Source organism: Ischnura elegans, chromosome 7 (assembly GCF_921293095.1).
Source record: "Ischnura elegans chromosome 7, ioIscEleg1.1, whole genome shotgun sequence".
Taxonomy (NCBI): domain Eukaryota; kingdom Metazoa; phylum Arthropoda; class Insecta; order Odonata; family Coenagrionidae; genus Ischnura; species Ischnura elegans.
Genome location: NC_060252.1, coordinates 115,368,734 through 115,387,889, shown reverse-complemented (window position 1 = coordinate 115,387,889; position 19,156 = coordinate 115,368,734). Strand labels below are relative to the sequence as shown.

General features: G+C 40.3%; 1 protein-coding gene across 2 annotated transcripts in view; it reads left to right on the top strand.

The window, feature by feature from the left end:
- Window positions 1–18,328, top strand: part of LOC124162209 (glycine-rich protein 1-like) — an 83,801-nt gene extending 65,473 nt beyond the window's left edge. The window contains exons 4-7 of one of the 2 annotated variants that reach the window (XM_046538656.1): window positions 864–1,082; window positions 6,720–7,010; window positions 15,239–15,502; window positions 17,554–18,328. In XM_046538656.1, coding sequence (XP_046394612.1) covers window positions 864–1,082; window positions 6,720–7,010; window positions 15,239–15,502; window positions 17,554–17,619 — 840 coding nt within the window. In that variant the 3' untranslated portion in view covers window positions 17,620–18,328. The remainder of the gene's footprint in view (window positions 1–863; window positions 1,083–6,719; window positions 7,011–15,238; window positions 15,503–17,553) is intronic. The other variant, XM_046538657.1, reaches the window with a different exon arrangement.
- The last annotated feature ends 828 nt before the right edge of the window (window positions 18,329–19,156 follow it).

Genomic DNA, 19,156 nt, shown 5'->3' with positions numbered 1-19,156 from the left:
AACATTCCCAAAGATAATGGCTAGATTTCAATACTTACATTTCTAGAGGTACGCTCGATAGGCAATAAAATTCTTAGGAATGATTTGCTCATCAAGTTTATTTCCCGAGCAAAATTAAAAGTTATATCATCCCAAGCAAATGAGTGGTCAAGGAAAAATCATACCCAGCGGTCCAGGGAAAGATCGAAAATGATATCCCAGCATGTTCCCTAAGGTGTTTTAGGGAGGAGGGAATTTGGTGAGGCCGCAAAGTGCAGGGTGATGGGGTAAGGGGTGGCAGCTTCTCTGCTCTTTGGAGACCGTCCGGCGAGTTGTTGATTGGCTCGTAAGGGTCGGAACCATAAGAATCGGAAGGCCCCTGAAAAATTCGGTCTCACCGAATTCTCTCCAGCCAATCCACTTAGGGTTCATAGAAATGTTGCCACACTGTACACATCAAGGAATATCAGTTTTAGGACTAGCCAGTGTTCTTTACCGCTAGGTACGTAGTCACACCCAAGTGCAATGGAATAGGGCGAAAATTCCAAAGAGGGATTATCATTTCCCTTGGCCGGGATTCGAAGCCGGATCACCCGAATGCGCGTCACTTGTTCTATCAATTGGACAACCGGGTCATCTCGTTCTGGCACTGGAAGAAGATGCGAGAGCAAGTTCAGCCTTCGAATCCTTGTCAGGGAAAGTGACTCTGTGGAATTTTAGCCTTTCAATATTTTCTGAAAACACTTGTCAGCGACCAATCTAGGAATCGGTCATGCAGGAAGACGGGTCGCGTCCCCTCTTTTCGATGCGTTGGAGGGGATGTGGGAGTACATAGGTAGCTGCGGAAGCCTCTTGAGCCTGAAGCCGGGATCTCTCCATTCTAGATAATCGATAGGAAAATACAGAGCCTGACGAGGGTGATCTTCCAGCTGGTGGGTCGCCTGGTGCTTGGGGGGGGAGGGGGGTCCCGCGCCTCCTCCTCCACAACGGGGGATGACGGCTCCCGCAGAATCAGCATCACGCTCCCGACTTTCCCCCCAGACCTCGAGGACGAGGCGGAAGACGAGCAGCAGCAGACAGACACCCCGGCCGACACTACCTCGGTACTTCAACACCCCCCCTGCAGCACCCGCGCCCCCCCCCAAAATCACTCACTTCTCCAGCCCCCCCCCCCTGCCATCTTCGGGGTTGACACTGCTGTCGGTCGATTAAAAGCTACTGTCAACTTCGCTCAACGATGGATTTAAGCCCATCACGCATAAAATTCAGGCCCAAATAATGACACAAAATACTTCTTCTGGACCTTGAAACCGGAAGTGAAGAGAAATCAAACTATGCGTGGAGAGTTGCCAGTAACTTTTAATTCATTTATATGTTATGAATCCCCCAGATTGAACCTAAAACAACACACACTCTCTATACTGATAGTGTTTACCCTTGTCAATGATGAGCTTATTCTCATTCTCTTATAATGAGAGAAATACTTTTACATGATCGGGAGATACTCTGCATCGATAATATCAAAATATATCCCTATATTTTTCATAAATTGAATTTGTATCTTTTTAGATAAAATAAATGTTGAAAAAGGTCTGTTCTGTATACATTGAAAACTTCAGCACGATGGCGTAGGTTTAAAAGGGGTAATCAGGTCACGGAAGTGGGGCTGACGGTTGATCATGAGAAAAGACATCACGCCAGCCATATTGTGTTCTTTATCCTTACATATTCCTCGTTTCAAACTCACACTACAGTGTTGAAGTTTTCAGAGTTTATGAAAGAGACCTTTGTCAATAATTACCTGCATTTGTTTGAAAATTTTAGCCACGGGGACGTCTTTAAAACATTTTCCTCCCGAGGCACGATTAAATGTTCATAAGAGTCTATCCTACACATCATTAAAACTTGAAGATGGTAGCGGGGGTCCAAAGCAATTTAAAGATCCGGAGAAGAGACAATTCACTCGGGACTGACCCGTCGCCGTCAGGAATTTCCTTTTCACAACTTAATCGGATGCATTGAACTTCCCCGATTCATACTCACTCAAACCTTTTCATTATTTATGTCCTTGCATATTGATTAATCCAAGCACGAAATACTAAGTGATGCGAGGGCTAATGCATCTGCTATCTCTATTATCTTCCTCCTTGTTCGACGTTTTGCCTTGGCTTCCTCATGTGTTCCTCCTACTTCGCTCACTACACTCCACAGTTTTGGAATGCTGCTTCTTTGTTGTTACCATAAAATTGGATTGCCTGCACGGGCCAAACTTCGCTCCGCATGGATCTCTCATTGTGAATAACTGGTGAATTCTATTTCAATGGCCTGGTGACCTTGCCTCAATACCATGATTGTGCATGCTAAATACCTATACCATGTGCATGTCATCGCGTTTATAAAACTAGTCAACATTGGACAACACCTCATCCCAATCGTCCGTTTGGGGTACTGTAAGTGAGCACTCGAGAGATGCCGATGGTTGTGGTCGTGAGCGGTATAGCTGAGGTTATAGAGGGATGGAGCTGTATCGAAACAAACATCTGGGGCCTGAACAATTTTTCTATAGACTTAAATTTTGTTTCAGAAATCCGCGATTTGATATACGTTATGGAAACAGAGAAGGATAGTTCGCAGTCTAAAAGTTTGCAACAGCCGATGTAGTATTAATTTTTTAACACTTGAATTTTCCCCTCTAATGGGTATTTTACCTCTTTATTTGAAGCATTTCGACCGGTAGAGGAGGGTGATAACAATGGGAATCACCTAGTAGGACCATTGACCAAAGTCATGACGAATGAAAGGCGTATCGATCCTTCACGGCTTTTATAGTTTCATCATTTCGTCCCAAATAATAAGCTTTCTACAAGCATTGGTATTTCATAGCCGAACGTTAACTATCCTCAACATCCTTGCGGTCGCGATAATGGCTCCAGTTTTTTTCTAGCTTCAGAAGCAACTTCTTGTCTTACGTTGGACACAAATTAATATCCAAGTTCGAAGCTTGTGTAGAACTGGTTGGCCTTCCGAAACCGTGCTAAACCCTGAGGCAAAACAATCCTGTTTTTCATGATGAGTGTTGAAAGATAGCTATGAAATGAGATTGGCATTTATCGTTGACCTTCTGAAGAGCTGGTTTCCATTGTGTGCAAATCATGCTGACCAAAACCGTTTATATTTCTGTGGCGCCCAGGTAGGATACGGAATTAGTCATGATGAAAATAAAAAGTAGACACTAAATTCCTTAGCAGTTATCACATTTATACACTTAGGAGGAGATCATAATACTATAACATGGCAAAAAAATAAATACTGCTGCATTTAAACCAAGATGCAAACAGATTCCCAGGCGGATCCGTAGTAGAAATGATAGCCTATCCGTTTTTTAACCAAGGACGTCAATGTAATTATAATGCTCTTATAAATTTTTTAAAACTATTGTAGCCAGCAATTGGTCTCCGATGCATATGTTTTACCACAAAAGCCGCACAATATCCGAAGACATGAGGATTCTTTGTGGGAATAGAGGGGCAATGTGGACACGAATGACTTGAAATCTGCCCAGACACCATTCCCTTCCTCCTAGTCTTTTGCCACCGCCCTCCTCCTCCCCCGCTTCTCTCTCCCTTCTCACCTTTGTGCTAATAACAATCTCCTGCACGAGATGCACTCACAAGAAGCTTCCAATGTAACTTCTGGCATTCCAGCCATGCAATGTCTTAAATACCCTTCCTTTCCAGTGGATCATTTCTCTTCATTAACAGAATTTAGTGTATGCACGATGGTTTCTTTTTTAGTTTGTATACTTGTAAATTTTATGATGTTTACTACCCATTTTTCTCCTATTACTACCTGTGAGAATGATATTTTGTTGTTTTCCATATTTGACGATCCCATTTTTCTTGAATTCAAAACACGATACATTCAAGAACACAAGCGCAAACTGACACAACGACACGAGCAAAATATATAAAAAATAATGATTATACCTCATAACACGGTATATATTTCGCAATGCCCACACTTAGGTATGAAATTTTAAAGAAAAGATTTCAGAAATAGATGTGATTATCACTCGCTTCTGCATCCAAATTCCTAAGTTCCATTTGCAGGAAAACGAGTCGAATCGCGCGGGACCTTCAATTTGGAAATAAACGGAACATGTATTACAATTGGTAATTATTTTCATAGGCTGATGTATTTGAAAAATACCAACCGATTTCTTCGGACCTTTATATTGTTCATAATTTTGAAAATATTCTCACTGATCCTAAAAAGACTCGACTTTAAATAATATTTCTAAATAAAAGTCAATTACTTATGTAATAATACTCTCGGCTTCATTTACTAAAATTGAAGAAATTTTCTGTTACAAGGATTTCAGTGTGAAGTCAAATCAAAACAAATTAAATTCAGGAGAGAGTTACTTAAAGAGGAATATATAAAAGCAAAGTTCGAGTTCAAAACTCAGGAAGCTAATTTTCTTCTAGCATTCCAAATGGCTTAAGAACGACAAAAACGGTAAATTACAGACGTGGAATATCAGCATAAGCGATAGAATGTTACTCGACATTAATTTTGGGGAAAATATGAGCTAACGGCAATCGCAATGATACGAATGTCGAGCCTATACATGACCGCAGTAAGATCCTCTTTGAGCAATACGGATGAGTTAGAACAGCAATGCTTTTTTCACAAGAGAATGATGCTGCTCGCCACGACCGAGATACTCGAAGACTCAACGAGCATAATCTGGCCACTTCTTTCTCAGCATGCATGTCAATCATGATTAAATGTGCCCTTTCATGTACTGTTCATTGTAGCTGTGTTTAAATGTTTACACCAAAATGTGTCTATCTCACGAAGTTTTTTTTTTAAATCGCAACCCTTTTTCTTTTCTTAGTGTTTGTTATGTTTTATTTATTTAAGCAAACGTGTATGCATTAGCTATTTGCATGCTAAGTGAATTGGTTCTGAAAATAATTGTGTAGCTACTAATCTCATTTTATCTTCATTTATGTGTTTTAACCACTTCCATATTCCACATGGCACATCTCGTTACATGTATTGTTTTACCAGTGAAGTGAATGCGTTAATGTGATTGAAATTTGAAGATTAGCCACAATCTCATGTATTTGATAGCCGTCATTCACAAAAGAATATAATTTTTAGTACAAAAATTATTTCAAAGCATAATAATCAGCCCGAAGTAATAGAAGTTTTGATTCCTTGTATTCTTCTTGGTTTATGCACATTTCTTTAACCTGTTATCATCATCAGCACGAAAAGTTTTTCAAAAAAAAAAATCATAGACCTCAGCCATGATAGAATGGACTAATTCTTTATTAATTTCAATCACCTTTACGTAAAAATCTAATAATTGTTTTTTCAGTAATATTGCTGAGACGAAGATTTTATGACTTGTCAATTCCCTGCTTTTATAATACTTGAATTGATCCCAGAGAACAAGGGGTTTTTACCATGCCAATTTTCTCAGAATGAGGTGTTTACTTCATTATCCTACAAAGAGTATCCTTGGTGACTTCATGGCTTTGCTTTGCTGAGAGGAATGGTTTCAGTCTTGTAACGAAAGCCCGTTTAAATAATCTTTTTTAATACTCTACAGAAAAGCTTACGCTTAAAAATTGTTATGCGGGGGGCTTTAAGTTTTTGGTTAATATGAACAATGATTTTGATGTTCTGGTTTAAAGGTAAAACTAATTTATCGGCTTGAAAATAATAACTTAAAAATTTTATTTTTATGGCATAATAGGTTATGAAATATTAAACTGTCAAATGTAACCATACATCCCAGAGTAACGCTTGGCATCAAAATCATTAACATCTGAGAATTAACTATTTTTGATGGCAATATCAAGTTAACAGATCTTTTTTTTCAAGTTTTAAGCTCTCATTCTTTTTTCTTGTCGTAATAAGCACATGAGAATTTATAATGTAAACTTATTAAACCTTATCATTTCATCTCAAAAAATCCAAATAGACAGCAACTATCACTAGGGTTCGTCCAAAGCTTACCATGGCGCCTTAGTATTCCGGTCAAAATTTAAAGGTATTAAGACACTGTGGCAAAAGAAAATTTAAATAAAATATTGAAAATTGAACAAAAAGAATACGGTTAAATAATAATAAAAAACCTGATGATGATATCATTGGCAAATTGGAGCCATTAAAACCGTTCCTCTCACTCAGCATGCAATTTGCATGTAACCCTCATTCCGTACTTAATACGACTACACGTGTTATCAAGATAAATAAATGAAAGGCACACACAGCAACTAACTCAAATGTATGCTCTGTTCCCATTTCACACGTACATTAATTCATACATTTCAACATAAAACCCAAATAGGTATCGTGAATAGCGATACCAGTCATTGATTTTGCTAAAATATTTACTTATTTAATTCAAACGATTGCTTATTCCGCGTGAGGTTCGGATCACTCAACGGTCAGTAACTTGAGTGGCGAGTTTTGTAAGCCTGTATAATGCGTGACAGCGCACTGAAAAATCAAAGAATCCTCTCATTCCTCGTCTATGACTCTGAAAATAATTAGCGCTGAATACGACCGACTTTGGTGCCTTGCATTCATTTATATTTATAGCAAAACAATTCGTTCCCGCCTAGCGCACAACACGTGCAATGCAAATGTTCTTCTAAATCCTGCTTATTAGTGCAAAATAGCAGCTAATGTTGGCGATGACTTTTTTTTACGACCAACAGCCGAGCGACGAGGAAAACTTCGCGGGCTCCGAGTCGCGAGTCAACGAGGTCCGCGTGCCGTTCGAGTCGAGCAGGTACGAGACGGAGGAGGAGGAGGATCAGGCGGCGGCCGCGACCGGAGACGACGAGCAGAGCGAGAACGCAGCGGCCGAGGACAGCGCGGCAGCCGCGAGCGACGACAACGCCGACCGCGACAAGAGGTTCCTGTTCTTCGGAGGCAACGGAGACGGGTCCGGGGGGTCCGGAGGCAGCGCCGGCGGCTCCGGCAACTTCCTCTTCGACATCATCCGGGTGAGCCACGCTGGGAACTCCATGCGTTCAGTATAATCAGTCAGTGTCTATCGCCGAAATACAATGGAGCGACGATCGCCCCCACAAAACTTACAAAAAAAACGTCTGCTAAACAGCAGCGACAATCTAAAGGCAAATCATTGTAAATGAAAGCAAACTAGCTATCTTCCACAAACGATTGTATTCACCCAACCGGTTCGAATACACTTCGAATGGTCGGCGACGATAACACGAAATGCATGGAAACCGGTCGGATAAATAAAATATTTTGTGTAAATTCGCTAGTTTGCTTTAATTTACAATATGTTAGAGTTCCGCCGCACTACGCCTGAATTTACTCTCCATTTTTAAGGTAAAGAAAAAATACCCCAGTGTGGGCACATCGCCATGGGAGGTTGGAGGCCATTGAGATGAGGCTGTAATAAAGAATGGAGTAGACGAATGGGAAGAGGAACGACGATGTGCTGGACATGGTGGTTTCTTGATGAGATACGGAGGAGATGGAAAGTATGGAATGAGCGATTTCTGAGTAGTGAGAGTATGTTGAAAACAGTGTTGGAGGGTAGAATGTTGGGGTTAACGAGGGAGAGGAAGAAAGATGATACGATTGTTAAGGCCTGGTTACACGGTAAATTAGAATGTACAAGATTCTGTACATTTTTATGAATGGTTTTCTGAACAGATTCTTGTACATTCACATGGACAAGATCCACGAATAGGTGGTCACACGGTACATTTTTTCGTACATTTTTAAATGCGCAACAAATTATTTCAGCTTCAAATATAAACCAATGGGGAATATGCAAACTTTTTAAGAGTACTAAAATAATAAGACCCTTACCTCAAATGTACTTGCCGAAAATTTCGCGGATGAATAATGTTTTATAGCTGAGATATGAGTCTTTAAAAATAATCTTCATCGACTGTTTGAAAACGCGTGACGGAGCGTGCGCGCGTTACATCACGGCACGGTATCCACTGATGACAGACTGAGGAAGTGGATAGAAAAAGTGTCGATGTAGGGACTCAAACGCAAATTTGGCGAATATAATTGCTGTTTTAACGTCAAACTTCGGATTGTGAATATATTGGGTTGCCAAGGCGTTGTTGAAATAAATAAAGGCGATTGTTTGGGGAGCTTTGGAAAGATTAAATTAAAATAAGTTGACTGCAGATTGTGATCTACGTTACGCACCTACATCATTTGATTAATACCGTAAGTGTATTGCAGCATGGACCTTCAATAGAAAAACCTGTGAAAACCATAAAATCGTGTATCCCATAAAACCATATAAAGTGCCCCGTCGTCTAGTACCTCTATTTACTCGCCGCAGAAGTTTTTTGCTTGTGTTCGAAAGGACAAAAATAACAGGAATAAGTGGTTGATGATCCACAGAATGGAGTCAAATACTTTATCTATATTGTCAACGGGATATTCTCAACGTAAGTACACTCTTAAATCAGGGTTACCGCAGGATTTTATCAAGTTACTTATTTCACTTTGTAAACAACTCTATTAATGTACCTATCATTCTACCCATTGAAGGATCAAATTATAAGGAGAGTGGCTGTTCACGAGATTAAATACTGATTATGATTAAACCACGGAGAAAAATAAGGAATGTAATGTAGGAATGTAATAAGGAATGTAAAAGGAAAGGAAGGCGGCCGGCCTCTCGTCGCAAGGAGCCCCTAACAAGGAATATTCACGAAGTGTCTTTCGCCGATAACGTTCAAATTTTGTTGTATAGTAGTGTTTCATAATAAAAGCACATTTTCAAAACTTCTCGTGCCCTGAAGCCTTGTGATATAATAAACAGGACATAATAAAGGCAGTTGAATTTTGGACCTGAAAGCGAGTGCGTCGTGATTTCTTTCCATCCTTCTCCTGTTAATTGGCTCACGCTACAGGAATATACGAGAAATATGAGGCTTTTGGCAAGGTAAATTCAATACTTATTACTGCGATGCCCAATACGTTTGCTGTATGTCAATGCAGTACCTAAAATTTCGACTCATTTTGCAGTCGGTCTCGATTCAAAAACAGGAACTCGAGTAAATACAGCGTAAATAGTACTTGAAACTTATTTCTTTGTCTATCAAATGTTTTTTTATGACCTTTTAACGATCAATTGGATCTCAATCTTGGACAATTCTCGCGGTTCACACATTCAGCGCCTTTCCATCTGATCCTTCCTTCTACCCATCCCCTTTTCTTCTGTTCCATCCTTTCGCTACCCATATCCGATCAGTGAAATATACAAGTCAAGCAAGATGTCAAAATCCAAATAACTATCGGGGCCGTGCGTAAACAAAGAAGTCGCCAATACAAGCCAGATGAGCTGAATGTGTCATTTTCGTAGTCTGCCACCAGGTGACTCTGTTATGAGTCCAACTTGTACGACTGTCTGAACGAAATTAGAACAGGCGTTCAGAAATTCATACACTCTTACATTTTGCGTAGTTACACGGTGCATTTTCGCGTTCATTCTGAGATTCAGACATTCTCACATTTTCTTGTACATTCTAATGTACCGTGTAACCAGGCCTTTAGATAGGATGAAAGGGAGTGGGCCAAATAATGAATTGAAAAGAGTACCCACAGTTTGGGAGGGGAGGCAAGCCAGAGTGATCGACCAAATCCTCCTCCATGGAAACCAACCTTGACCAGTGGAATAGTCAACAGCAACCAAGAGTTTAATGCTGTCCGTATGAAAGCCAGCCCCCACGCGCCTTCTGCGACTTTGAAGGATATGATAATTAGAGGACAGCCCAGTGGCGGGAGTTCATTTCTCAACTAGATGAAAATTTAAAGAGGGTTTTTACAACGCAACATAATCCTGAACCATAATGTGGGTTCAAACATTGAAAAACCAGGGCAACTATTTTATGATATAATCGATATTTTACACCGTCTTCGAGGCTGGGAAGTAAGCATAAAATGTATGGATTTGAATGGTCGATCGAAAAATTTTTTCTACCTTTCACGAAAGCCATACACACTATCCACCGCTCAACCCATAGCTATTTATGAGGAGAGATTTGATTAGGACTGTCGCAATCACTAATACTGAGTAGGTAATCATAATTGTTATGACCATCCTCTGCGTAAGTCCGTCTAAATGGGTGAATCAGGAGCTTCTCAAACAGTGGACAGAGGAAATTAGCATAATGTCATTAACACGTCATTGCCTTCAATGCTGAGGGGAGGCCTAAAGAAGAGGCTCGATTTAACATTAAAACGTTAAGTACAATGAACACCGAAATCCGATTTACAACCCGTGAAGCTAATCACACAAAAACTCACCGAAAAGCTATATATTTTTTATGATTGGTATAAAAGTCAATGTAAACATTGAGCTTACGTCTGGCAAATATACAGCTCCATTGTTCTTCACACACAATACTTTCCGGAAATACACCTCCATTGCCAATTTAAATCAAGATATAATGTATCCAAGAACCAAAATAATTATCATCTTTCACTACACGATATGTTGTAACCAGAAAGAAAATTAATATCATCAGCTCTTCAATATTCAGTTTCATCAATCAGTTTGTTAAGTATTTCAGTTTAATCAGATGTTAATATTCAATTTTATTCTCAATCTCCGAAGAAAAATTGATGATATTTACCTTGTTTTTTTATATTTTTTAACTGTTATTGAATTTCACGTTGATACTGTCGAGTAAACATAAATTTTGCAAGCAATAAAAATTAAAGTAATATAAAGAACAATGCAGAAATTAAAACAAAAAACTCTTAAGATTTAAATAATGGGCGACATAAAATAGCGATAAAATTAAGACTACTGTATCATAAAAACAAGAATATATATATATCATTCAAACATTGAAACTTTTTTCAGAATTACGCATTGCTTATTCTACAGAGACGTATAATGTCTAATTTATGTCTGATCTTCAACTTAAATGATCACTATTTTTCTCACAATATACGATCGGGTTCTCTAAAATTGTCGTCATCGCTTAATTATGGCATAGGTCCCGATTTTGAAGGCTTTCCTTGAAGAAACTATTAAGGAGATTAAAATGTACCGTGGGTTTACGGGCGGTCGCCTCTAAGTTATTCTCACATAAGCTACTGGTGAAATCCACAAATGAAGTCTAAACGGTTTCCCTGGCTGAAATTATCGTATCTGATCAAGATTGATTTTCGTTCGTAGCATGACGCCACTCCAGCAACATGACTGATTCCATGATTCTGCAGAAGCATTTTCGGCAGTCGGTATTCTTAAAGTGATTACGCATAGAGCATGATAGTCGTAAGAAACCGGCAGCTGCCCGTTTCAAAGACAGTGGACCGAATTGGACACCGCACGAGTTGCGTAACGAGATCAGACCTCAGAACATTCTGTGCAGTGAGCTGCAACTCAGGGGACAAGTGGCGAGAACGCCGAGCGACGGAGAAAGTGATTTGGGATGCGTTAGCGATCGCTCCTCAGCTGAGCTCGGTGGGCGTCAATCTCAAGTGCGCTCGTTCCTTTCCGAGCGAATGTAAAACGGGTTCTCGCTAGATATTTACGTTGGCCTTTCTTTCCTCTAAGTGGCACAACTTTCGCTTTCTCAACACGGCAATCGAATGCTTTTCCTCCTTTCTGCGCTAATTCTCCGCCAGGTGCTAGACATTCCTCGGCATTCGTAGTATTCAACATTCCTCTACAGAAAGTGAAACACCGCGAATGATGAATCAACTTTATAAATATGTCAATCTGTAAAGCTGAGAGGAATTACTGAAAGGTAAATTAACACGAATAAAATTTTAATTAAACGTTCACGCGAATAATAGGATACGCATGCTTTAAACTGAAAGTATAACTCATTTTCATATTTCATAAGAGCGTCCGGCAATTCCTACAATTTAGGCCACTAAGCAATCAACCTATGAGTTCTGCAAAAAAAGCGAACATGTGCCAGATAGTAAAACAAGTAATAATAGAATTTGAATCAAGAGCGAAGGTAGTGGCAGCGCACATACATATATCTTCGCGATTGCAGATAGCTTACAGCAAATCAGATTAGAGCAGTGGGGTCAGGAACAGTGTTACTGCTCCCATATTACGTATGAGCACACTAAGCTTAACAGTGTGAAATAAGCACTTTTTGCAGCGATGACTGATTGATTACCACGTTCAGAAGGAAAGAAATTTAAGCCAATTGTGCAAGAAAAGAAATAAAAGAGACCGAAACGCAGACATCATTTTCCAATTCCAAAGCGCAATGTGACGCGGCGATATAAAACTTCAGGGTGCAAATTTCGAGTTGATGAAGGAGAACAAGTTGAGGCCTTAGAGACTCCGGAATCAAAATCTACATTGCATTGTGAGATACAATAGCTCTCCTCTTTTTCAAAATCTGTCTGCAATTACTTTCACTTTTCTTATCGATCTATTGCACAAAAGAGTTTCTTTTTTCCACTATTCATGAAGCATAATCACATTGGCAACAAAAAATGCGAAAAAGGAAGCATGAACCAAACGGGATCCTTTTAATACTCTTTAACATCGAAATCAATTTGCAAAAAACCTACCACACATCATTCGCAGGTGCAAATACCTACAAGTAACACATCAATTAATGCCCTAAAGTCCATTGTAACATCACCTCATGAAAACATAACGATTACTTATATTTTATCATCTCACAATCGAATAAAAGCCATCACGGCGATTAATCAATTCTAGCGTTCTAAAGTCCAATTAAGACGATACTCCTTCACCTTCTTCCCATTTAAAATTCGCAATATGGCTTCGCCCCATTTGACTAATCGCCGTGTTCGATACTCCCTCTCCCCATTCCACCCCCTCACCCCCTCCCCTTCACCACACAACATACGTCCACCCCTCCCTCTGTGTTTGTTCATACGATATGTCTCTTGTGTATGTCTCTATCCATTCTGACGTTTCCACGGCTCACGCCATGCCTTTTCTCTCTCTCTCTCTCTCTTTCTCTCCTTCCCGCACTTCTTCTTCCCGACTATTCTCTCGTCCGACGACTCGTTAAGAGCGCCGCCACAACGTCGGCGCGGACGGTGGGCCGGCTGTATCGGGTGATTGCAGGCACCGATCTCACGCCGAGCAACTCGACGATCGTGGTCAGGTCAGGTGCCCAGACGAGCGCAGCAACGGTATTCCTTCCTTCCTCCCTCCTGCTTGCTCGCTTCTCTAACCACTCCCAACACACTCCATCATCATCCTCTCTTCTCCAAAGAAAGGCCCCTGAAAAGCGACCAAATTCCATCCCCATCACGGCTTGATGATGGCGGTCATCTTCTCTACCCTCAACCATCCACATTGTATCGTCAAAAGCAACTGTTTTAGATACTTACATTGCTACCAGCGACATCATTTTGTCGCAAGACTATGCTAGAAAATTTGTGGCTCATCTGTGGCACGTTGAAAAACAGCCAGCTCATCCTTCTGTGCGACACAAGTCGCTTGTTTAACTGAGAGGGGCGATGCGGTGAATGGTCCTCAATTTGAACGCCAACCTTTCACCGCTCAATTTGTAATAAATCAAGTGCCATTCGTTTGAACTTTTTGTAGCATATTTGAAGAATCTTAAATTAATTTTACATGTTGTTTCGCGAACGACATCTCCGAACCAAGATGGCCAGCAGCCATATTCTCTAATAGATTACGTTTCGGTGATCCTCAATTGTTTGATCCGATCACCTCACGCAGCTGAGTGGTATGACCCAGCATCATGCAGCTACAATTGATATCAATACCCCTCCAAACAACTCAATTAGTCCCACTGTTAGCCACCGATTTCCTCGTGCTCAAAAATATTCCTTCTACCGCGGAAGAGACAGAAGAAAGTCATCTTGCTAATACACTGCCCGAAACTGCTCACCGAATAAATTAGTTTATGAACAAGCAAATTGAGGAGTCAAATAGGAGCAGTTGCTCCATCAAATGCAAGTGGGCCAAAAACAGCAGAATTGGCAAGCTCTAATACGCAATATACCTGTCGTGCTAATTACTTTCTGCACAATGCGAAATCGCGATAACCATGAGAAACACATGGCGCCACCACTACTTTTCAGAAGGCCTTTCACACATACTATATTCAATTATTCACCGATCATTGGTCATCCTTCGTCATCGCTACGCATTAATCAATGCAATCACAGCTTGCAAACTTCTTTCAGTTTTCCTCTTTTCTTTTCTAATTCGCTGATTCCATCATTGAACGACAATAGCACAAAACCCAACTGCTGCAAAAATGGTAGTCATTTGGTAAACAGTTTGTGGTAGGTAAATTTGGATACATTAGCGTATTAATTTTAAATAGGTAATTAGAGTAATATTTGCACATTTGGTACTGACTTGAGTAATTGCACGCCTAAATATTATAGGCTTATAAATCATAGAGTGGAGTGAGTAGTCTTTTAGTATCATGTAGTAATTTCTTTTGCATGTTAGCGTTAACTATTAACTGCTATGCAAATCTATACAAAACATGTCAACTTTAAAAAAAAGGTTGCTTTGAAAATGTTTTTATTTCCAAAAGGCATTCATTGCTGTCATAAAACCTGAGACTAAGATATATTAAAGGGGCATAAACATTTTATTCTACATTATTCAACGGGGTTTTTGGCTAAGGTGTGACAAGTTCAATTTTTTATTCAAATAAGAATACATAACAAGTGCAGGTTAGAATGTTTATGCTAGCCTCACTGAAGTGCATGCTTACTTTCGGCAAGTTAAATGAAGCGTGCGTGAATAATGATTTCAACTTCAGAAAAATTCAAGCAAGGTAAATCCCATAAAAAAGCGAAGGGTACAAAGAGTATGATATATTTTCCAAATTTAATCATGATATCTCTCTCCAATATTCATTACCATCTGTTTTCTCCACGACATTCATGCAAGGACTCGCATCAAATCGAGTTCGCACTTTTCGAATGCACCAAACTGAGAATTGCACGAAATCAAAAATTATCAAGGATATAAAGAATCGAGCACTCAAAAGATGTTAAAATTCCTGCTTTGTCCTCCCACCCACCTCTCCTCCTTTGTGCAACCTCAACATCCTCCCCTAACCAACACCCTCCAACTCACAATTCCTCAAACTCTTTCTCTCTCACTCTCTCTTTCTCTCTCTACTTTCTCTCTCTCTCTCTCACTGTCCCCTCCGCTCCCTTCCCCTCCACCCCCACACTCTCCCCCCCTCTCTCTTTCTTATCCCTTAAAACAATGCAGCTGATCACGGGCAGCGGATCCGCTGAGGGAGGCTCCTCCGACTCGTCGTCCTCTTCCGGCGGTGACGGGGGTGCGTACGCCGGTTTCACGGCCTCGGTGGGTGCGGACGGCGGCGCGGCAGGAGCGGCAGCGGGTGCAGGAGCGAGCGCCCCCTCCCCCTCCGACCCCAACGACGGCTACACGTCCGGCATCCCAGGTCCCCTCACTCGTCTCTTCATAATCGCCAACCGAGGAATTTCCAATCTGCTGCAGGACCTCATCTTGGTAAGCACGCTCTCATCGCGGGACTGGCTGAATCCTCTCCTTCACGCCCCGTCCCCTTAAACATGTGTTATTTTTATGCTCGGAATTCCAGAGAAGGAAAAGGTGTCTATTCCATGGCCGGGCGCAGTCTCGCCAAATTGCACTTCGCCGAAAATTTTGTCTCAAAGGAAGTGTAGAGGAAATTTTAGAGTACTTGAGCTAGAGGTAACTTCTGAAAAGGTTCTTATTGAAACACACTGACATTTTCTATATAAAAACAGGTTTCAACAAGGAACACGCCTGGAAAATGAGCAGAATTGATTCGTCATCCTAAGCAATGTATACTGCCGATTTTCTTCATTTACATGAGCATAATTTACAAATAGTATTGAAAGAAAAAATTAGAAAGTATTGGCAGAATTAAAGCAAATGTGCTAAATTGAATCACGCGTGACATGGTGGACTTTAGACGTACAGAAATGAAAGGTAATTGGTTCGTAACTTTTCGGCTCAGAGAGCAATCATTTGGCACAAGACCAAAATGAAGTATTGTACCAGTTGATAATACGAAACGCGTCATGCACGTTAAATGATTCTGGAAAAGAGCAGCTGCCTCCCCTTTCACTAAAGCAAATGCATTCACGCACAATTCTACCATCAAAATTAAATTTATTACAAAAGATCGCTGATTTAACTTCGCAAGGTAATTGCTGTTTGACGCAACAGGTAACAAGCATGAAGAGCAAAAGCTGAGGAAAATAAATATTCAATTTTCCGAAATAATATATTATATTTTTCAATGCATTTCATGCCGCCATGTGGAGTAAAATTTGCAAAAAAAGGACTGTAAAGAGTCACAAAATTGGAAACAACGGATGCTTTTGCAAGGACATAATTGGCAGCTACGAATGAAATTACTGCATTTTAGTCGTATTATGCATGCATATTTTCGTTCATTTATTTTTTCAACTTATTGTTAGACAAAACCTGTTGCGTAATTATTACAATTTAACTGCAATAAGGATCCCCAATGCCAAACGGAATCGAAAGCGAAAACCCGGAAGATGGAATCGGTCCATCACGAATCCAGAACGCATCGGACGACTACAGGCCCACAATGCAAATTAATGTCTATTTGATGGGAACATAGCCGAAAAAATGCACCTTAAATGCAAGAATTATAACCCGAAATAAACAACTACAGTGAAATTACCAAGTTGAAATAAAACAGCATATGCTAATTATTGAACGATTCAATCACTTGAAGCTTATTACCTCAAACATTTATAAACCTCGGCGTCGTAACTCATAAAGTCATCATTACCTGTAAGGAATATATCCCCAGCACCGTAAGTGGGAAATATAACCCTTCCATGTACATCGGGACATTTAACAGGTTCTGTGCGTTCCACATCAGAGCAAAAGTGCTTACGTATGTTTTGATAGAGGGGCGCCTTTCGCTAGATTTAACTTGAATCCATTGACATTGAACCGGGCCGCACTTCGCCGTGCATCTTTTAGCAAAAACTATCATGGGGTGTCCTTGTACGTAATAAATTTACCTGAATCCGCATTTATTATTATCCCCACACAGTAATCTGTAACAGAAATCACGTGATATTACAACCTTACATTCTTCAAAAAACAAACTTTCTTACAATCTTGGGATCAACCCCTTTAAGGTAAATTTGATAATATTTCCATGCAAAGTAATAAAAATTGATGGCCCTGCTTTTGCGCCTACGCACAAAAAATAATATTATAAAAATTCACAAAATAAAAATGCCTCCCAGGTCCTCCGATCCTGAATGGCATCATTCACCTCGGATTAAAAAAAAACATTTCTGAAGCTTCCTGATAAGCAAGATCGCCTCCAGTCAACGAGGATCTGCGTTGCGGAAGAAACAATACTTTTGAATTGCTCGCGGTAGAGTTCCCACGAGGGAATGGATATCCAGGAATGGGTGCAAGCACCCGCTTCTACACTCCGCTTAAATGTAAAGAGGATGTATGCGCGCCAATGCACTCAACGTAGCGTTGCTAATATGCCTTGTTTCTTTCTATTTATACAGCGTCTATCCCAGACCAGCGAGAGGATAGTGAACTTCAAGGCTCGCCTCATCACCGCTCTCATCTAAGAAAACGTTTCGACCCAACATAACTTCCATTCAACGTGGCACAGCTCGTATATCGCTTTCAACTGCGTGAAATTCAACATCCCATCTCATCATTTTTTTGGCGGAAGTCGAAGCAGAAGGAAAAGAGCAGGAAAGCGAAGGCGCATTAAACATACAATCACGAGTGTTTTGTTTGCTGGAATCGGCAGTAGCGTGCTTGACAAGAAGAAAATAGAAGAAGACGGAGATGCCAACGCCATCACCTAGGTGTGGCCAATCAGGGAACAATATCGATCGGGCCATGATCGAAGAGAGTAATTTTTTTTCGGAAAATAACAAAGAAGAGGCGAAATTCACGCGTGGATGCGTGGCTGTTTCGTGACCACAATTGTGCGTCATCACTTCGGAGGTTCGAGACAAGATGTTCAAGACCGCCGTTGGTGACCTGAAAGTCAAATTTCAACTCAATGATTTTCGGCCTTCCCAAAATGTAGTGCTATTCCTGAGAGGAATACGGAACTTCGTAAACATTCATTCTTTGGGAGCTCTAACTTATTCCTTATAGTCAACAATGTTGTATTTATGAGACCACCATTCTTCAATGAAATTCCCTTTTGTAATTATAAACCCCAGTGCCGCTCACGTGGAAGGGTCACTACCCACGACTAAAACTTCACCTATTGTTTTATATGTTGTAAAATAAGCTCCAAAATAAATATTTCCCTAAAAACCTGAGTCTTTATTACTCCTAGTACTGAACACAGGCTGCAGCGTGAAATAAGAGCTAAATCTAACATAGGATAAACAGGCTTAGAATTGAATAACACCACGTAAGTACCTCATTCATTTATATTAACCCCTTAAGTTTCACAATAAGTTAATAATCCAAAATTTTTAATCTTTTCAAATGAAGCAATAGTTTTAAAAAAAACTGGTAACTTAATGTTTTTAAATACAAATCAAAGACTTTTCAGTGAGATATTAGCCAAAGCGAGAGCATCATAAGAGCTACCTGCCCTTAAGAAATTAATGCAGGGACCGATTTTCACGAATTTTATTAATATATTTTATTTTTCGTGTCCGAGCGGAGAATTTTCAGGATTACAGAGCGAAGGGCGTACAAAGGAATTCAGAGAGATAAACCCATTTAAGTATTCATATTACCAGTGGAGACCAAGTCAGTCAGCTCAAGGGAACGTCATCAACCATTTCATGTGTCCCCAAGATAGAATATTTGAGTTATGTCACTATAAGAGTTGAGATTCACGAGGGAACAATTAATCGTTTGGAACGGAATGAAACTGGTTTTTTTGACTCCCCATAATGTTAAGGAAAAGTATATTAGTGAGTGACAACGGTTTTGGCATAAAAATGAATTGGCCATCGGCGAAAAGAATTCAACGAAAGAACCTGGATATCTATCCGCGACCCTCAGATCAAAAGCCAGACCCTCTACCGACTAGGAAATAAAAATATCCCCATTCCGTTAAAAAGAGGAGATAGTGCAGGATGAGACATCGGAAGCAGTGAAGAAGGCGCTTGGCACAAATGGAATTAC